Source organism: Scyliorhinus canicula, chromosome 16 (assembly GCF_902713615.1).
Source record: "Scyliorhinus canicula chromosome 16, sScyCan1.1, whole genome shotgun sequence".
In the NCBI taxonomy this organism is placed as follows: domain Eukaryota; kingdom Metazoa; phylum Chordata; class Chondrichthyes; order Carcharhiniformes; family Scyliorhinidae; genus Scyliorhinus; species Scyliorhinus canicula.
This window is the reverse complement of record NC_052161.1, coordinates 64,668,474-64,690,669: the sequence shown is the minus strand read 5'-3', so window position 1 is coordinate 64,690,669 and position 22,196 is coordinate 64,668,474. Positions and strand designations below refer to the sequence as shown.

General features: G+C 48.3%; 1 protein-coding gene across 4 annotated transcripts in view; it reads right to left on the bottom strand.

Moving 5' to 3' along the window:
- Nucleotides 1–22,196, bottom strand: part of prkg1b (protein kinase cGMP-dependent 1b) — a 977,647-nt gene that overhangs the window by 77,045 nt on the left and 878,406 nt on the right. For all 4 annotated transcript variants that reach the window (XM_038822053.1, XM_038822054.1, XM_038822051.1 and 1 more), the window contains exon 10: nucleotides 11,778–11,874. In XM_038822053.1, coding sequence (XP_038677981.1) covers nucleotides 11,778–11,874 — 97 coding nt within the window. The remainder of the gene's footprint in view (nucleotides 1–11,777; nucleotides 11,875–22,196) is intronic.

Here is a 22,196-nt window from a genome sequence, read left to right as displayed (position 1 = left end):
CAAGTCCAAAACAAACTCCCTACCTGGCGATCCAAATTGTCCACCACTGGAGTAGATCCAAATGTGGAACCTGACAAGTCTGGTGGAGGAAGTAAAGAAAGACCTGCAGAGGTGGAACACACTCCCATTCTCCCTGGCAGGAAGAGTACAGACAATTATGAAGAAAGCACTGCCCAGGTTCCTCTTCCTGTTCAGGTCTCTATCGATCTACATCGCCAAGGCCTTCTTTAACACGATAGATGAAATGATCATGGCACTTGTGTGGGGGAAAAATAACCCAAGGATCCCCAAAACGGTCCTGCAGAGAAAGGGAAGCATGGAAGGTCTGGCCCTCCCAAACCTGCAATACTACCACTGGGCGGCCACAGCGGAAAAAGTGAGGAAATGGGAAAGGGAGCAGGAAACAGAGTGGGTAAGGATGGAGGAGGGTTCCTGCATACGGGCGTCCTTCCAGGCCCTTGCCACAGCAACACTCCCATCCCTGCCAGCCAAGCACTCTACAAGCCCAGTGGTAATAGCCACGCTCTGGATATGGAACCAGCTAAGGCAACACTGATTGAAATATCCACCATGGCCTCCATTTGCAACAGCCACAGATTTGCACCAGCCACAATGGACATCACCTTTGAGAGGTGGAGACAGGACGTGGAGGGATACTGACGGTTAGAAACGACAAACTAGCGACGTTAGAGGAGTTGACAGAGAGACTTCTGATTGGCAACACCACCCAAAGCTGCAGGCTGGCTGGCTGACCTGTCGGAATTTCTCCAACTGGATAAAATCAAATTTGCCGTCTGGGGGTCGGAAGAGGGTTTCCAAAAGGCGTGGAGGACATTCTCCAACTTATTCCATGACTTGTTTGAGCCAACAGCCAATAATGTGATGGGGAGATGGGGGTGTGTGGAGGCACAGGAGAGTCATAGATAGCAAAGGGAGGGGAAAGGGGGGGAGGGAGGGGGTGCGGAGAGGAAGGGGGCTATAAAAACACACAAGATGCAAGGGGCACAGCTGCAGATGGATAAATCCAAGGGAAAAAAGAGGACCAGAGGAAATGGCAACAAGTGGAGAAGCACAAACCAAGGCCAACAACAGGCAGGGCAGCAGAGGCAGACTGGCTAAATAAGGCCCATAGCCATCAAAGGGAGATGAAGCAGGCAATTGTAAATTAGTACAGTGAACCTAGCCTATTCGCACCTTGGTTGACTTTTTAATTTTATTTTGATTTTTTAAATTTCTGTTTCTTTTTCACTTGTATAAACCAGAATGGGATCCTGATGGCACTTGTAAAGTGCTACTTACAGGTACGCCATCAGTAACGTTTAAACTAAATATGTAATGTAAAACAATTTGTTAAATATAAGATTCAAAAAATCCAATACAAAAAATGGAGCCGAAGCATTATTTGAATGTGTCATTTGTAAAACCTGGACTGGATTCCGGAATTCAAATGGCAAAGGAAAGCATTATTATAAGAGAAGGATTTAAAGCCTATTTTTGGGAGTAGAGTTTGAAAACTCTCATCTGACCATCATTGGGGAGATTCTGAAGAGAAAACCACAGACACTAACTTGGGCTCAGACTGGAGTGTGTATTTGACCACAGTCATCTTGTGTGCTTAAAGGGGACCTTTTGTGTGCAAATGAGACCATTGTAGCTTGCAATATTCTTTGTAATCTATGTTAATCTTAAAAACTGTGTCTGTTTGTTAAGATAAGAGGGGAGTAAAGGGGTTTGTATTATAATCCAATCTTTTCATTTTTAATAAATGATTTTTTCTTGTTATTAAAACTAATTCACGGTCCCATGATGCTGTTCCTCTGAGTTTTATTTTAAAAATATTAAAATACAGTCTTTTGAGCCAGGGTTCCATTCTGGGATCTTCCCATCCAGTTATATATCAACTGGAATCATATCATTATGACAACACTGAGATGTTCATTTAGTGCATTGGGCCATCTTTCTGAATGCATACTCCCAGTGCTGAGCCTGGGTGCTTCTGTTGGAAAATTGCAGACATATTCTCCATGATTTCCCATCCATTTTCTGTAGGTTAGGTTTCTGAGAGGATATCTTTAGGTGTGAAACTTATATTTGTTGGACTGGGTACAAATTATCCATTGACCACCACAATTGGAGGAACATGTATTGTATTCATTCGTTCACATTGGTTGCTTTGTAACCTAATACTGATTAAGCGATTAATCTGAAGTCATAAGTAATAATGTGGATGAATTGCGTGCTAGACATCCAAATAGGCTTCTGGAAAGTGGTCAAATCAAATGCAGCATGGGAAAATTTAAGCTCATACGGAGCAAAGAATGTGACACTTCATTGATGAGGTTAAAAGGGTTTCTGCGGATTGTGTGAGGGGATGGCATGATGCTTTCTTTGCCTGAGAAAGGGAATAAACACAATATTTAGCACGGGATCACCCAGATGGTGAATATTTGTCACCCGACCACACATGAAAGGCTTTGTGGAAGAGGTTGTTCAATTTGACCAAAGGTACCACAATAATTCATGGTTTGACTTAGTTTGATTTCCCAATAATTGTCCTCTTCACAAAATTTCTGTTCTGAGAACCTTATTCAGAAAAAAACACTGTAACAGTCCTGGTTAGATGCCAGCCTTGGTTTAGTGGTTGCACATTTACCCCTGAGTAAGAAGGTTATGGGATCAAATCCAACACTGGAGACCCGAGTACATAATCTAGGCCGGCACTTCAGTGCAGCGCTGAATGAATGGTATGCCAGCAGAGGAACCATCTTTCAGATAAGACATTAAATCGTGGCCCTTTAACCACTTAGGTTGATATGAAAGATTCTATTGGATCCATAGAATCCCGACAGTGCAAAAGAAAGCTATTCGGCCCATTGAGTCTGCACCGGCTCTCCGAAAGAGCACCTAGGCCCACTCCCCAGCCCCTTCCACGTAATCCTGCGCATTGATCATGGCTTCTCTACCTAACTTGCACATTTCTGGACAGTAGGAGGAAAGCGGAGCACTCGGAGACATGCAAACTCCGCAGTCACCCAAGGCCGGAATCAGATCTGGGTCCCTGGCGCTGTGGGGCAGCACTGCTAATCACTGTGCCTCCGAAAGAAGAAAGTAAGAGTATTCCAGGTGTCCTGGCCAGCGCCGGCCCTAGGGTTGCTGGCGCCCCGGGCAAGCTGAACTTCGGCGCCCTGGGGGGGGGGGGGGGCTGGGCCAGGGGGGGGGGCCGGGGGGTGGGGGGGCCGGGGGGTGGGGGGGGCGGGGCCGGGGGGGCGGAGGGGGGGGGGCGGAGTGACCACCGGCGAGCCTGGATCCATCCACCATGTTTGTGCGGGGTGGCCTGAGGGAGGGCGGCCACCGCGCATGCGCTGGTTGGCACCGGCCCAACTGCGCATGCGCGGTACCCGAGTCTTTTACATGGCGCCCCTAGCACATGGCGCCCCGGGCGACTGCCCGAGTTGCCGGTACCTTGAGCCGGCCCTGGTCCTGGCTAATATTTCTCCCTCAACTAACATAACTTAACTGGATCATTGCAGTGCATGGGATCTTGCCAGCCAAAAACTGGCTGCCACATTTCCCAACATTACAGCACTGACTACATTTCCAAAATACCTCATTGGCCATGAAGCACTTTGGGACACCCTGAGGTAGCTGGAAGGTGTTAGATACACGCAAGTTGTTTGTCAATAACAATTGCATCCTGTCACTAGGGCAATGAATATGACGTTCAATACACCAAAGATGGTTTTCTGTAATGCAACGCAGCAGGAATATGAATAAAACTGCCCGTGTGCTTATCGTGCGACATCTTATTTTGACACAGAGAGTTCACAAGTTGTGAGAGTTAAGCATTCACCTCTGTGACTCTGTTACTCATACCTGTTGAAACAGGCCCCTGCTCAGACATGCCAACGTTCGAGGGCAGTCATCTGTTTGAGGGAGCACAGGGCGGATCACTAATAACAGGCGAAAAAGGGACAGTCTTGAAGACCCATGAAGCATGCTTAGCAACCAGGGGTCCTTTTAAAGGTAGAAAGGCTTTTTGTTCTTAGTTTAACTGGAAGTTGTGGTAGTCACCACTGGCAGTATTATATGTATTACTGTAAGATACTTATAATAGAGGTACATGGGTAAATCCCTGCCTGCTGGCTCCTCCCAGTAGGAGGCGTATAAATGTGTGTGCTCGCCGGTGCTGCAGCCATTCTGGTGGCAGCTACAGGAGGCACAACATCTTTGCTCAATAAAGCCTTGATTATTGCACTACTCTCGTCATTGTGGTAATTGATGGTGCATCAATTTATTGAGCAACGATTTTTAAAACGATGGATCTTCGCATCAAGCCTGATTGACTGCAGCTGAGCCCTCAAGCGGCCAATGCTACGTCCGTTTTTGATCAATGGCTAGCCTGCTTCGCAAGCTACCTCCGAACATCCACTGAGGAACCATCGGATGCGCAGAAGCTCCAAGTCCTTTATTCACGGGTGAGCCCCGACACTTTTCCTCTCATCCGGGATGCGCCCACTTACTCCGAAGCAATGGAACTCCTGAAGGAACATTACGTTCGGCCAGTCAACCAACTAAACGCCAGTCCCCTCCTGTCCACGAGACAGCAACTTCCCAGTGAGTCTCGGGACGATTTCTGGAGTCTCCTGCACATCCTGGGGAGGAACTGTGACTGCCAGGCAGTTTCGGCAGTCCAGCACACAAAACCTTTAATCCGAGACGCCTTTGTTACGGGCATGAGGTCTGCGTACGTCTGTCAGCGGCGACTGGAAGGGGGTGTGCTTGATCTTGCGGGAAGGAGGCAGCTCGCGAACTTGTTAGAAGTGGCCTCCCGTAACATCCAGTTGTACATCCCTGACCGCGCGGCACTCTCGTGGGCATCGTGGGCCCCACCAGCTTCTGACTCCAGCTCCCCGCAAGCCTGCGCCGCACGGCAGCCAGCCAAACCTGTGCTATTTTTGCGGGCAGAAAAAACACCCCCAGCAGCGCTGCCCGGCGCGGAGCACGACCTGCGATGGATGTGGAAAGAAGGGACACTTTGTTTCTGTTTGCCAGGCCCGATCGGTCGCCACTGTTTCCAGGCCCGGCGTTCCTGCACCCCCCACGTGTGACCCAGGGGCGCCGCCATTTTCCTCCTTGCAGGCCACGTGTGGGCTGTGGGCGCCGCCATCTTCGGCGCCATTTTGGACAACGCCTCAGGACCCCTGTTCGTCTAGCTGTTCATCGCCTGCCACTACCTCCACCACCGCTGACCAGCCTGGGACCTCCCAGCATCTGCCGCAGCTCGCCTTGATCACCTTGGATCAGCCCCGGCCCCGCAACCTTACGACTGCAACAACAAAGGTGAAAATCGATGGGCACGAGACGACCTGCCTCTTTGACTCCGGGAGCACAGAGAGCTTTATCCACCCCAAGACGGTAAGGCGCTGTTCCCTCACGGTACACCCCGTCACCCAGAAAATCTCCCTGGCCTCCAGATCCAATTCCGTGGAAATCCAGGGGGTACTGCATCATGACCCTCACCATCCAAGGCGTAGAGTTTAGCAACTTCCGGCTCTACGTCCTCCCCCACCTCTGCGCTGCCCTGTTCCTCGGCCTGGACTTCCAGTGCCACCTCCAAAGCTGAACCTTAAAATTCGGCAGACCCCTACCCCCCCTCATCGTATGCGGCCTCACGACCCTTAAGGTTGATCCACCTTTCTTGTTTGCGAACCTCACCCCAGATAGCAAACCCATTGAAGACGGTACATTGCCCAGGACAGGACCTTCGTCAGGTCTGAGGTCCAACGGCTTCTGCAGGAGGGGGTCATTGAGGCCAGCACCAGCCCCTGGAGAGCTCAAGTGGTAGTAGTAAAGACTGGGGAGAAGCACAGGATGGTCATTGACTACCGTCAGACCATCAATCGGTACACGCAGCTCGACGCGTACCCCCTCCCATGCATATCTGACATGGTCAATCAGATTGCGGAGTATCGGGTCTTTTCCACAGTGGACCTGAAGTCTGCCTACCACCAGCTCCTCATCCGCCTGGAGGACCGCCAATACACTGCGTTCAAAGCAGATGGCCGCCTCTATCACTTCCTTCGGGTTCCCTTCGGCGTCACTAATGGGGTCTTGGTCTTCCAACGTGAGATGGACCAAATGGTTGACCGGTACGGACTGCGGGCTACCTTCCCATATCTAGATAACGTCACCATCTGCGGCCATGATCAGCAGGACCACGACGCTAACCTCCAAAAATTCCTCCAGACTGCCAAACTCCTTAACCTCACGGACAATAAGGAGAAATGCGTGTTCCGCACCAACCGCTTAGCCATCCTTGGCTCTGTCATGGAAATGGAGTTCTGGGGCCTGAACCCGACCGCATGCACTCCCTCATGGAACTTCCCCTTCCCCACTGCCCCAAGGCCCTGAAACGATGCGTGGGGTTTTTCTCCTACTACGCCCAATGGGTCCCTAATTATGCAGACAAGGCCCACCCACTCATTCAGTCCATAGTTTTTCCCCTGACGGCTGAGGCCCGCCAGGCCTTCAACCGCATCAAGGCAGACATCGCCAAGGCCACGATGCATGCGGTCGACGAGTACCTATCAGGTCGAGAGTGATGCATTGGACGTAGCTCTGGCCGCCACCTCAACCAGGCGGGCAGCCCCGTGGCCTTCTTTTCCCGCACCCTCCCTGCCTCTGAAATTCGGCACTACTCTGTTGAAAAGGAGGCCCAAGCTTTTGTGGAAGCTATGCGACATTGGAGGCATTACCTGGCCAGCAGGAGATTCACTCTCCTCGGTGACCAATGGTCGGTTGCTTTCATGTTCAATAACACACAGCGGGGCAGGATCAAAAACGACAAGATCTTGAGTGGAGGATCGAGCTCTCCACCTATAATTAGATTTTGTATCGCCCGGGGAAGCTCAACGAGCCCCCTGACGCCCTATCCCGTGGTACATGTGCCAGCACACAAGTGGACCGACTCTGGACTCTCCATTATGATCTCTGCCACCCGGGGGTCACGCGGTTCTTCCATTTCATCAAGGCCCGCAACCTGCCCTACTCCATTGAGGTCAGGACTGTTACCAGAGACTGCCAGGTAGGGGCGCAGTGCAAGCCGCACTTCTACCAGCCAGATCGAGCGCACCTGGTGAAGGTCTCCCTCCCCTTTGAGCGCCTCAGCATGGACTTCAAAGGGCCCATCCCCTCCACCGACCGCAACATGCACTTTTTGAACGTGGTCGATCAGTACTCCTGATTCCCTTTCGCCATCCCATGCGATATGACTTCTGCCACGGTCATTAAAGCCCTCCACAGCATCTTCACACTGTTCGGTTTCCCCACCTATGTCCACAGCGATCGGTGATCCTCTTTTATGTGTGATGACCTGCATCAGTTTCTGCTCAGCAAGGGCATCGCCACGAGCAGGACGATCAGCTACAACCCCTGGGGAAACGGACAGGTGGAGAGGGAGAACGGGACGGTCTGGAAGGCCATCCTGCTGGCCCTGCGGTCTAAACATCTCCCAGTCTCCTGCTGGCAGGAGGTCCTCGCCGACGTGCTCCACTCCATCCGATCACTCCTCTGCACCCTGACTAACGAGACCTGTCATGAACTCTTTTGGCCTTCCCCAGGAAGTCCAACTCTGGGGTCTCGCTCCCAACATGGCTGACAGTTTCTGGACCTGTCCTCCTTCGCAAGTATGTGCGGACCCATAAGTCGGACCCTTTGGTCGAAAGGGTCCACCTCCTACACGCAAACCTGCAGGACGCCTGTGGCACACCCCGACGGGCGCAAGGACACAGTCTCCCTCCGGGACCTGGCACCCACTGGATCCCCACTCACGGCACCCAACCTGACACCGCGTCCCCCCCGCCACCCCTAACCTGGTTACCTCATTCACCCTTGCGCCACTCACCCTCCTCTCTCCAGTGAATCGCACCGTAGCCCCCGCCCTCCCATTGGATCCACTCAGGGGTGACGAAGACGAGGACAACACGCTCCCAGAGTCACAGGTGACCAAGTCGGCATCCACATCACCACCAGGACTGAGGCGATCGCAGAGGAGGGTCAAGGCCCCCGACAGACTTAACTTGTAATGTTTCCCATCACTCCCGCCAGACTCTTTTTTTAACAGGGGGTGAATGTGGTAGTCACCACTAGCAGTATTACAGTATTATATGTATTACGGTAAGACACGTATAATAGAGGTACATGGGAAAATCCCTACCTGCTGGCTCCGGCCAGTAGGCGGCCTATAAATGTGTGTGCTCGCCGGTGCTGCAGCCATTGTAGTGGCAGCTGCAGGAGGCACAACATCTTTGCTCAATAAAGCCTCGATTATTCCATTACTCTCGTCTTTGTGGTAATTGATAGTGCATCAGAAGTCAGGGCAGTTGGAGGTAGGACACCGGGGAGTGAACATCGAAGCCAAGATCTTTTCCAACAGTTTGACATCTACATTCAGCAGTGATATCGGGCGGTAGGACCCCCACTGCTCCGGGTCTTTATCCTTCTTCAAAATTAAGGATATCGAAGCCTGCAACAAAGTAGGGGGAAGTTTCCCCCATCCCTCGCCTAGTTGTATGCCCTTACTAGCAGGGGCCCCAGATCCCCAGAGAACATCTTGCAGAATACCACCGGGAACCCATCCATGCCCGGGGCCTTCCAAGCCTGCATCACGCCCATACCCTCCATCACAACCAATCCAATGAGGGTCCCCAACCCCTCTTCCAGGTCCCCCTCCATCTTCAGGAACTCCAATCCACCTTGGAATTGACCCATTTCCTCGTCCCCACTCGGAGCTCCTATTCATAAAGCTTCTTATAAAATTCCTCGAAGACCCCATTCACCCCCACCGGTCCAGGACCACCCTTCCCCTCCCTTATTTCACCTTTCCGATCGCCCTCACTGCCTCCTGCTTCTTCAGTTGGTGAGCCAACATCCTGCTCGCCTTTTCCCCATACTCATACACTGCCCCCATGGCCCTCTGTAACTGCCCCACCACCTTCCCCATTGATACCAACCCGAACTCTATCTAGAGCTTCTTCCGCTCCTTCAACAACCCTGCCTCAGGGCCTCTGAATACCTCATTTCAATTTGCAGAATCCCATCCGCCTAGCTAGACGTCTCCGCCTTATCCCAATGAGCCCGTATCAATATAAACTTCCCCCTGACGACTTCCTTAAGCGCCTCCCATAGCGTGGTGGCCAAAACTTCATCCTTGTCATTCAGCTGCACATACCCCCGAATGGTGGTCCTCACCCGCCACCCACTTGCATACCTCCTGTGGGCACTGCCACCCCCCCCCCCCCCCCCCCCCCCCCGTTTACTTGCAAATCCACCCAGTGCGACGCGTGGTCTGAGACAACAATCCCGGAATACCCCGAGCCGACCGCCCCTGCCAGCAGAGTTTTATTCACCACAAAGTAATCAATCCGCAAGTACACTCCGTGCACATTGGAGAAGTACGGAAATTCCTTGGCTGCTACAGAAAGTCCGCACATAATGTTTTTTTAACAAAAACGAGGAAATTGTCTACAGGTGCACAAATGGGTAATCTCACTGCATCCTGGAAATGAAGCATATTTCAGAAAATAGGGCGCTGTATGTTATCCAGAAAGATGATTAGGGCATCTGTTATTTCTGTGATCAATGAACTGCACCTTGGCTGACCTTTGCACAGTCTCTTGCCATTGCCTGGAATGGTCCAGGAGGCTAATTTAGTTTCAGGAGGTGGCATAAATCATTGATCATGTCACTGATGTGCACTTTCTTCACACACACAGTTCCTTGCTCAGGTCCAAGTAGCTGATCTCTTTTCCTGCATTGGGTGTTTGAAGGCTTTCCATGCCCTTTGACCCTTCTGGAATATCCTCCTTGCACTTTCTGTTCCTCTTTCCCAATGCCACCAATAACAAACTTGATATAGAACACAGAACAGTACAGCACAGAACAGGCCCTTCGGCCCTCGATGTTGTGCCGAGCAATGATCACCCTACCCAAACCCACGTATCCACCCTATACCCATAACCCAACAACCCCCCCTTAATCTTACTTTTTTTTTAGGACACTACGGGCAATTTAGCATGGCCAATCCACCTAACCCGCACATCTTTGGACTGTGGGAGGAAACCGGAGCACCCGGAGGAAACCCACGCACACACGGGGAGGACGTGCAGACTCCGCACAGACAGTGACCCAGCCGGGAATCGAACCTGGGACCCTGGAGCTGTAAAGCATTTATGCTAACCACCATGCTACCCAGATCTGGCTCATGCTTCAGTGTTTACACAAAGGTTTACATTTTCCCATTAAAAAGGAAGCTTTCCACCTTAGTATTTTGTACCTATTTCCCTAAAACACCTCATTAAGAACAATTTATGAAGTTCAAAAAAAGCATTTAAGAGCAAAGTCTAATGGCCCCGTCGTGCCCGAATCGGTCCAATGCAGCCGGGCCTCTTGTGAGACTTGCCTGGCTCGTCACGCCTCACAAGAGCGTTTAAAAAATAATTAAGTTAGAGTACCCAAGTCATTTTTTCCAATTAAGGGGCAATTTAGTGTGGCCAATCCACCTACTCTGCAGATCTTTGGGTTGTGGGAGCCAAACCCACGCAAACACAGGGAGAATGTGAAAACTCCACATGGACAGTGACCCAGGGCCGGAATCTTACCTGGCACCTCGGTGCCGTGGACCGGTGCAGCAGGACTAACCACTATGCCACCATGCTGCCCCGCCTTGTAAGATCAAACAGGATTTTGTGAGAAGTCTCAATAGGGATCCTTACTTGGCAAATCTGCATATTAAAGTGTGAAGCTAGCCTCACTTTAATAAGCACTCACCTGATCTACCCAAGTCGTTGGGATCGAATCCCTTCACTTCGGAGATCCCAAGTGAGCACCGGTTAGTACTGGCCTCCACAAATGGGGACCAGGCACATTGGACACTTGGGGGGGGGCAGTGGGGGGTGTCTCCCAGGAGATTGTGGGCACCTGGGTGGCTGGGCTCTGGGTAGGGTGATACCCTGGCACCCCTGAGGCCACCTGGGTATCATCCTGGCACTGCCAGTGCGTCCAGATGGCACTGTCAGGCTGGCAGGGCCAAGCTAGCATTTTGCCCATACCCAGAGATTGGGCACAGGGGTATATGGTAGGATGTGGGGGCACTTGAGGGCCCCCAAGCAGGTGAATTGGGGCGATGGGAGGATTGTGCCAGGGGAGTCAAGAGAACTGGGTGCCATTTAAAAATGGAGTGGACCTCCTCAGTGCAGGAAATGATGCTAAAGTGCTTCCTTGGGGAGGGGGGAGGGAAACAAAAGAGAGTGTTGTTCGATAGTGGGGTTGTTCCTGGCGCTTACCATATTGAGCAGACTCAGGGGTTTTCTGGTTAAATTGTGCCGTTAATCTTTCGACTGCATTTTAATGTGGTTAAAAACTATTAAGAAGTAATTTAAAGAGAAATCGAATGTTTGAGGTACAAGCATTAATACACATTATTATTCATGGATAACGTATTTTTGGTGTCTTTAACACAGAGGAAAACTTCCCCTTACTATTGTGACAGTAAACCTTGCACTGAAAATTCTGACTTCAGGCAACGACTGAAAAATAAATTATCTTTCATTCCCTTCATAAAAACAGTGCCTACACTTCAATAGTACACCTTTGGCTATAAAGTGCTTGGGATGGTTTGAGGTTGTAAAGAGCGCATCAACATGAATTCAAGTCCATTTTTGTACTGATTAGAATAAGAGACAGCTTTCGGCAAGCTGTTTATAATAGATTACACCTACCAGTTCAACTCTTCCAAATCCTCCAACTCCCAGTGTATCAATGATGTTAAAATCACACAGTTTCAGGTTCGAAAAGAAGGCAGATTCGGCTTCATATCTAGATTTTGTCACATGAAGAAATGGAAAGTACTTAGTTGTGATGAAACGGCAACTCTGTAGCATTATTTCAGGGTGGGAGGGCACAGAGATTGATGTGTTGTTAGCTGCTTCATTCACCGAAGCCTACACTTTGTTATATTAGTCGACCATGTTCTGGCCCGAGAAATCCAACACCAAAACGTTGACGTTCTGTAGCTTCTCTACATGCATTAGGTCAGAAAGTTTTACAGAGGATCTTGCTGATGATCAGCCTGGACAAAGCACATTCCCCTCTATGCGTCTCGTTCCTTCATTTTGCTTTGGCAACTATTTTTTGTGTCAGATTTTAATGACCAATTATTTAAGGCTGGGGGAAAGGAAAGGAAAGGAAAGTGTTCAGGTTTCCACATCTCATTATCTGAGGTACCACCCAAACCAAATTCTCGTCTGCAGCTGGCGGAGCTTATCCTGATGGGAGGGATCAGAAATGACAAGTCCTTAAAAACCGACAGAGAGAAATCCCATACAGTTTTTGCACTGGGAAACACTTCACAGCAGGGCATCACAAAGCATTTCCCTACGAGACTGCACAAAACTTCAAAGAATTAGACACAGCAAGTGTTTGGACACTTGCTCATTTATGTTTACCTCAGTTAGGTGATACCTTTTCTGACCTGACTTCCAATATATAAAAGTCAACACTTAAATACTGCCAAAATGAATGACCTGAAATTAGAGTCTGACAAACGGAGGGGAGAATGTCGAAGCCCCACTAACAAGCATGCAGCACTAAAAATAACAACATGTGGTTGTCCTGGTATGAGTAGAAAAATTTCATGATATGCGCTTTGGATAGACATGTGGTGGCTAAAAAAAGGGTTAACCACATGGTCGGAGAATTGACCTTTAACCCACTTTATTGCACGGTTCAAGCTGAAAGTCATTGAGAGAACGACTCACTGCCTATCTGGGTGTAGCATTTTAAAATTATTTTCCTGGTTAGTGGATCTTCATATTTTGTTCATATTTTTCAGTCATGACGATGCACTGATTTTTCATGACAAATGATAGACAAGTTACTTTTAAAAGCCTTCTTGACATAAGACTGATCTGTCTTTACATCCAGTTTGAATGTCCGGGGGAGTATTTTGAGGCCTACTGCATCAGAGACAGAACACCAACAACTCAAATGATTTATTCCCCCCACCGTTACAATCCACAAGTATCTTGTGTGGGTGGGAACAATTAACTTCCCCTTGAACTTTGCAGAATACGAGCTCCCCCGTTAAGGGAATGGGGGGGACCTATAAATAATGTACAGTTGGTTCATAAAGCAGGCCGGTTACGCACCAACAAGGCAGACCCAGTTGGGATCTACCGTGTGCTATATATAATAGTTATTGTAAATAAACTAAGTTTCTTTGAACAATCAGTGTGGACTCCTTCGTGGCCTTATAAAACCACATTGTTGACAGTCGAGGGTTGTACCCCTGGAAGCCTTAGTCAGCTGGTAGATCTCTGCAGTGCATAAATTGGGTTCTGGAATATGCTAAAGACTCTGTCATTTGTGTAGTGATCTGTATATCTGCTCGTATGTAAAGGGTTGACAACTGTATCATAGTGTTATACAACCACTAGATGGCAGCACTAGATCCATGTATATAAACTGAACTCAGAGGATCTTCCCACCTCTTCAAACCAGGAGTGACTAGTTAGCAGTTGGAACCAGGAGTGACTATTTAGTGTTAGAGAGATATAGCTTGGTTGGCAGAGGTAGTTGAACATAGTTAATACTTCTGATTTACTTTATCGTCAGTTAAAGTTGTGATGAGTGAACAAACTCATTAGTATTTATATTCATCCTTCATTGAATGTTATTTGCTTTAAATTGAAGACTGATAGTTTCATTGAACTACAACCATCAGACCATTCTGGGAGTAAGCAAAGAGCAACGACGTATTACAATCACGTAATATAACAATTTGAAGACTTGGTGGTGTATGTACCATGCAGGGTCCATACATTGGCTGACAGCCCAGAGAAATTAAAGCGATGCTCCGTCTACTCTCTCAGGATGATATAAAAGATCCCATGGCCTAAATTTTTAGGGTAGCTGGAGCTGAACAGCAGCTTCTGATGGAGTCACCTCCAAAACCCAGCCCATCCTACTTCCTGCTTGAGATCGCCCTTTCTTCATTTTCAGGTTTCCCTGAGCTGTCATCGGCCTGCCAGCCTAAAAATTAAGGCTCGGCAGGAAATGGTCCTTAAGTAACCATTAAGTGACTACTTAAGAGTCTCAATTGGGGCAAGGGCAGGCTTTCTGTTCCTGCGGTTTCCTGCCTCGCCCCTCCCCACGGGGAGGGGGAGGGGGGGGGGGGAGAGCATAGTATTCTAGCCCATGATGTTATTCAAAGAAGCAAAGTATTCTCAAAAAAACCCACAATTGATCGATGTAAACTATTGCCCTATCTTTTGGGTGGCACAGTAGCACAGTGGTTGGCACTGTTGCTTCACGGCGATAGGGTCTCAGACTCGATTCCCGGCTTGGGTCACTGTCTGTGCGGAGTCTGCACCTTCTCCCCGTGTCTGCGTGAGTTTCCTCCGGGTGCTCCGGTTTCCTCCCACTGGTCCCAAAAGCCGTGCTGTTAGGTAATTTGGACATTCTGCATTCTCCCTCAATGTACCCGCACAGGTACCGGAGTGTGGCAACGCGCGGATTTTCATAGTAACTTCATTACAGTGTTAATGTAAGCCTACTTGTGACATTACACATTTATTATTGTCTCTAAGCTCCCTTTCTTCTCCAAAGTGCTTGAATCTGTTGTCACCTCCCAAGTCCTACCTTTCCTGTAAATTCAAGTTTGAATCTATCCAATCAAATTTTTACTCCTGTCACAAATGACATTCTATGTCACGGTGACCATGAGAAACTATGGGCGCAATTCTCCGCACTCACGACGGTGCGGAGAATAGCGGGGTTCGTAAATTTTTACGGCCACGCTAGTCTGACGCCCTCCCGCTATTCTCCCCCCCTCCCATGCCCGACTCCCGACACGAATCGCTGCCGCCGTTTTTTTACGGCCAGCAGCGATTCTCAGTTGGCCGATGGGCCGACGTCCAAGCCCTTTATGGCTGTTTTTACGAACGGCAAACACACCCGGTCTGGCCGTTCGTAAAAATGGCCGTAAAGTCCCGATTTTGAATACCATGGCACCGATTGGCACGGCAGTACCACAGCCGTGCCAAGGGTGCCATGGGCCCGCGATCAGTGGGCACCAATCGCGGGCAGCGGGTCCGATTCCCGCGCACTCTTTGTCCTTCCGCCGCCCCGCTGTATCACTTCGCGGGGCGGCTGAGGGGCATCCCGGCCCGCGCATGCGCGGATTTCGCGCACATGCGCGATGACGTCATCCGCGCATGCGCGGGTTGGAGTCTTCCAATCTGCGCATGCGCGGCTGACGTCATGTGACGCGTCAGCCGCCGCAAACTCTGGCAAGCGGGCTTAACGAAATTCGTTAAGCCCGCGATGCCGGAGTTCACGGCCGCGGCATACTAGCCCCGACCGGGGACCAGAATCAGTTCCCGGTCGGGGAGGGGGAGGCTGGCGTCAAACCCGCCCGGATTTGACACCAGCCTTACGATTTCTCCCTGTCTGGGAGAATCGCGCCCTGTATCTTATTTCTTTAAAATTAATTTATGGGATGTAGGCGTCACTGGGTGGGCCAGCATTTATTGCCCATCTCTAATTGTCCTTGAGGGGGCAGTCAAGAGTCAACCACATTGCTGTGGGCCTGGAGTTACATATAGGCCAGATCTGGTAAGGACAGCAGATTTCTTTCCCTAAAGGACATTATTTTACGACAATTAGACTTTTAATTCCAGATTTTTATTGAATTCAAATTTCACCATCTGCAGTGGTGGGATTCGAACCCAGATCCCCAGAGCATTACCCTGGGTTTCTGGTTTAGTAGTCTAGTGATAATATCACTACATCACTGCCTCCCCATCTTGACTTGTCTGCAGCATTTGGCACAGTTGATGATGTTATCCTCCTCTATTGCCCCTCCCCCACCCTCTCCTCGTGGCACTGCCCCCACCTGGATCCATTTTTACCTATTCAGCTGTGGTCAGAGTGCTGCGTGCAAAGGCTTCTTGTCCCACTCACCCAACATCCACCCACCCTTGCCCCCAACCACAGGTTTCCCTTGGTGCTCTTCTGATTCTCATCTGCATGTTGCCACTCAGAGACATCTTCCAAAACTTCAGTGTCAGGCTCCACCCTGCTCTATCTCACCATCAGCTCTTTCAACCTCTTCATTGTCATTAATTTCTCGCATCGCTTCTCCAATATCCAGGATAGAAATCAATTTATAAATCTGCAAAAGAAATTTCCACCAATTAAGTGAATTCTGTCCCCACCACTAATTTCATTCTCTTCTCATCAACTCCATCTCTCTCCCTGGAAACTGTCTGGGGCTGATCCAAACCACTAAATATCTTGTTGCTGCATTTGACCCAGAGATGGACTTGATCCAACATATCCGCCCGATCACCAAGACCACCTACTTCTATCTCTGCAACATCACCCAACTCTGCCCCTCCATTCGCCCATCTGCTGATGAAACTCTTATCCATGCCGTTTTTACCTCTGGACTCAATGACTCCAGTGTTCTCCTGGCGAGCTTCACACCTTCCACCGTACAAAAACTTGGGCTGGGATTTTATGGGCCCCACAGCGGGTTTTCCAGCAGCGGAGGTGCCTCGCCTTTGTTGCCGATGGAATATTCCCATCCCAGCGAAGTCAATGGCCATTTGCATTGCTGGCCGTGCCACTGGGAAACCTGCTGCCAGCCAGCGGGATGGAAAGTCCCTGCCTTGGAAGTAATCTAAAGCTCTGCTTCCTGTATTCTCAGACTCGGTCTTGTGTTTCCTGACTTACACTGGCTCTCAGTCTGCCAATGTCTAAATGTCAAAATTCTGATCTTGCTTTCAAATCCCGCCTTGACCTCACCGCTTGCTATTTTTGTAGCTTCCTCCAACCTTACAACCCTATAAGCCTTCTGTGTTTCTCCAATTCTGGTCTCTTGAGAATTCCAAATGTTGGTAGCTGTGCCTACAGCTGCTAATATCTTAATCTCCGCAATTAGCTATATAAAAATCTCTGCCTCTCTAATCTGATCTCCTCCTTTAAGACAGTTCATAAAACCTAAGCTTTTGGTCATTTATCCGAATATCTCATGTGGCTCTGTGTCAAATTTTGTTTGATAATGCTGCTGTGAAATGCCTTTGCTGTGTTAAGGATGTGATATATTGATTTTTTTCTCTCAAATAGCAAATATGCACCAAAGTCACCCTAGTCCCAGATGACCATGAGCTGCTTTCCCCTTTGAGGGGGAGAGCTGACTGGTGGTGATTTAACTTGAGGATGACCACGCCTCAGGCAAGGGGCAAGGCTGAGAAGGCGGGGCCTTCATGAATAACCTCGTTCGACACAGGAATTGAACTCGTGCTGTTGTCTTCAATCTGCACCACAAACCAGCTGTCCAGCCAACTGAGCTAAACCAGCTCGAAATGCAATATGGCAAGTGTAATATGGCAACATCAATTAAACGTCTTTTAATTATTATAGAGAATAATCTTAATGGTTTCTTTGAAAATGAAGTGGAAAATCTCTGGTAAGTATATCTAGCAGTTCTGAAATCAAGATTTTGTGTCTTTAATTCTCTTTGGTAAAGTAACCACCCTTTGGTGAGTAGAAATCAATTTATAAATCTGCAAAAAAAATCAGCTTGCAATTTCTTAAAGGTGACTATGAACTTTTGACGTTTCCTGCGAAGCAAAATTAAATTAAATTTGTACGGAATGCAGTGTCCTCTGCCTGTAACTCTGTGGACTCCCACCAGCTTCTCGTGGAGAAAACAGATTCCTGTGTTCATTAAAGTGAGAAAATGGGTGATCAACAAACAATGTCAGACCAAGAACAGGACACTATAATATTTGATACAGAGCCATCAGGAAAAATCCAGGCATCCCTCAAATATCATAATATTCAGCTCCATCCCCTAATCTAGCCAGTTTCTTTTAACTATTTGCTACACACAGTAAATCAAAATGCTATGGGAAAAAACTCAGATGACAATATAAAATAAAATCCAAAAATGCCGGCTCAACTCAACAGGTCTGGCAGCATCTTTGGAGAGAAGCAGAGTTAACATGGGATTCTCTTTCCCAGCTGGCAGCACACATGCGCCCACCCGCGGGTTACCTGGCAGTACGTGGTGACCTCAGTGGAAAAACCTATTGACAAGCGATAGGAAGAGAGAATTCCGCCACCAGCCAACAGCGTGCCACCCCCAGCCGCCAGGAAACACACAGCTGGGAGACCAGAGAATCCCCTTTTATTGCACATTGGACATGTAAACATTTTGAAGCTTTACACTGAGAGAATCGATAAAAGTTTTAAATAAACTGAACTGAAGGAATTTGTTAAAAATCATCCATTTACTGACTTCAGGTTCTTCAATTTATTCACTGAACACTTTTGAAATGATTTTGACACCAATGAGCTGTCCCCCACAACCGGACATTTCTTTTTAAAAACTGTCCTTGTACCCCTTAACAGCTGCCAATAACAGAGTTGTGTACTTTGCTTTAGAACATAGAACATAGAACAGTACAGCACAGTACAGGTCCTTCGGCCCATGATGCTGTGCTGACCATTTGTCCCAAAATAAGATCAACCTAACCTTCAATTTACTGCTGCCCATGTGTCTGTCCAAGAGTCGCTTAAATGTCCCTAATGACTCTGACTTCACCACCTCTGCTGGCAGTGCATTCCACGCACCCACCACTCTCTGTGTAAAGAACAAACCTCTGACATCTCAAATCACCATGTTCTCCCCGTGTCTATGTAGGTTTCCTTCAGTTGCTCTGGTTTCCTCCCACAGCGCAAAGACGTGCAGGTTAGGTGGATTGGCCATGATAAATTGCCCTCAGTGTCCAAAAAGGTTGGGTGGCGTTAGTGAGTTACAGGGTCATGGGGATAGGGTGGAGGCGTGGGCTTGAGTGGGGTGCTCTTTCCAAGGGCTGGTGCAGACTCGATGGGCCGAATGGCCTCCTTCTGCCCTGTAAATTCTATGATCTATGATCTACTCCAGTTGTGGCCGAACCAGAGCTTTATAAAGATTCAATATAACTTCCCACTTTCGTGCTCAATACCTCTATTTATGAATCCCAAGACCCCTTGCTATTTACTCTTAAAACATATCCTGCCACTTTCCAAAATCTATACCCCTGAACCCCAGGTCCATCTGAGCCTGCACACTCTTTTGAAAAGTGTCATCTTCTACTCCTCCAGCAAAATGTGTCACCTCACACTTCTCTGTATTAAATCTTATCCATCACCAGTCTGTCCATTATGCTAGCCTATCCACACCCAGGTGCAGTGGATAGTTATCATCCTCATTGTCTGCCACACAAACAAATTTGCTTTCATTTCCAATTTTTTAGCTTTGCTTTGTATTCCACCATCCAAGTTATATATATATCAAAAACAAAGCAGTGGTCCTCACACAAATCCTTTGGAAAAACCACTGTCTATCATCCTCCAGTTTGAAAAACAACCGTTTACCACAATTCGTTGTTTTCTGTCCTCAAACCGTTTTTTTTTTTACCCAGCTGACATGGGCCCTCCTATTCCATGAGCCTCAATCTTATTATGTGGTATTTTGTCAAAAGATTTCTTTTAAAATGAATTCGGACAACACCCACTGTTTTCCGTTCATCAAACCTCTCTGTTACTTCATCAAAAAAACCTGTCAGATTATTCATGCACGATCTGCCTTTTACAAATCCTTGCCATATCTCCACATGCCTGATGATCTTCTCCCCTGATTATTCTTTCTTCAAACCTTATCCACCGTTGATGTTAAAGTGACTGTCCTATAGCTGCTCGTAACGTCACCCTCCAATCCTCTGGCACCTCCTCTGCATCTGAGGAAGATTAGATGATCATGGCAAGCTCTTCCATTATCTCCACCCACGTTTCCCTTAGTATCCTGGATTGCAAGCCGGGTGACTTATTCATTCTTAAGTATAACCAGCTTTTCTAATACATTTTTCCTATCAATTTTCATCCATTCTTTACCTCTATCATTTTGTCAGATTTCTCTTCCTCAGTAAACACTAACACAAGGGTAACCTTGTTCTGCACTCTCCAGCAGATATTGCGGGCGGGATTCTCTGATCCTGAGGCTAAGTGTTGACGCTGTCGTAAACACACGTGGACGGCGCTGGCGGGACTCGGATTTGTTTTACGGCTGCTTGGCCCATCCCGGGCGGAGAATCGCCGAGGGGAGCCAACCGCGACGGCGCCAATGGCGCCGATTCTCCGCTCACCGGAGAACCGGAGGACTGGCGTCGGGGCGGCGGCGCGCGATTCGCGCTCGGCCCGGCAATTGTCCGGCCCGGCGTGGGCTGAGAGAATCCAGCCCTACCTTTTTGACTCTAATACGCCCAATACCACCTCTCACTATCTGCTTACTGTAAGAAGTCTTACAATGCCAGGTTCAAGTCCAACAGGTTTGTTTGAAGTCACTGGCTTTCGGAGCGCAGCTTCTTCACTCACCTGATGAAGGAGCTGCGCTCTGAAAGCTAGTGACTCCAAACAAACCTGTTGGACTTCAACCTGGTGTTGTAAGACTTCTTACTGTGCCCACACCAGTCCAACGCCGGTATCTCCACAACATATCTGCTTACTGATTACATGCCGATGAAAATCTGTGGGATCTTTTTTATGCAAACAGCCTTTCTACCCTCATATTCCCATTTTTCAGTCATACTATCCTCTCCAATTCTCCCTCTCAACATATCGAATTTGGCTTGGTTCCTGCTTGAAGCATGCACCTGACATGTATCAGGCGCATTCTTGTTTGCCTCATTGTATTCTCTATCTTACTGATCGTCCAAGTGATTTTGGCTGCCTTCCCTATTATCCTTGTTGGAATGTACTTGGCACATACCTGAAACATCTGTTCCTTATGGGTGACCAACTGTTCCCGTACAATTTTTCTGTCAACTTTTGGTTCCAAAGAGCTATCAAGTGCACCAGTGACAGGGAGATTAATAGGTTAATGTAACAAGATTCTCACTGCAGCATTCGGCTAATGATAAAACAGCTCCCTCTCACTGTTAGATATGGCAATTTCTCTGAGCCAGCCCCAGGTAATTTCTCTGACATACAAAAGTATTTCCAAGTTTCGATGAAGTGCGGGTTTATTAACCTGAAAGCTTCAATGGAAATTGGTTCTTTCCCACATTTTTTAAACAAACAAACATAGGCTCCAGAAGAATCAAACATGTGAAAGTCAATTTTTTAAATGCCTTGATTCATTTTAAAGAGGACACAAATAATTTCTCTTTACTGTTCAGTTAACTGGATGATGCTATTCTTCTTCACCAATAATCTCAGGGCACTTCTGTGCTATAAAGGGAAACTGTTGCATGGAAAACTAAAAACTTTTGCTGTCTCTTTTCACAGATCTTTCACTAATCGTGAGAGTGCCTGCTGAAATTCAATGTCACGCTATTCTAGCCAGGTGTTAGCAGTGGTCTAGTTTCCTACATTCATATATTCATAGAATCTCTACAGTGCAGAAGGAGGCCATTTGGCCCATCGAGTCTGCACCAACTCTCTGTAAGAGCCCTCTACCTAGATCCACTCCCCCACCTAATCCCCATAACCTCAGATAACCTGCACATCTTTGCTCAGGAAGGGGTAGTTTAGCACGGTCAACCCACCTAACCTGCACATCTTTGGACTTTACATCAGTATTCCATTACACTCCTGACTTGTACCTTCCAAACAGCTTTGGGAAGTCAGGAGGCAAGTGACTTGTTGCAGACTTCTGAGCTTCAAGACCAGTTCTTGTGTCTACCGTATGTATCTGGCTAGTCCAGCAAAGGCCAATTAATGGTAAGTGGAGATACACATTATACCTGGTGACATCCGTGGCACCCAAGCCCCACTTCACCAACAGCTTTGGAAGATGGCATTGTCAGAACAATTAGTCAAGAAATCAGTGGCACACATGCAGCGGCGGCTCAGAAAACTGGTGGCTTCACAAAGTGTTGTACAGACACAATAAAGCGTTCAAGGATACCAATGGGTTTATTCGGGGTTTGGCATTATGATCATGACAAGCAGGATGGGTAATTCATTAATGCGGTTCAGAGAACTGATCGAGGAACCGCTATAGGTTGTGATGATCACCGCTGTCATAGGGGACAGCAAAAACAGAATAGGGCAATTTCCTTTGCAATAATCAAATCAGGTTCAGTTGT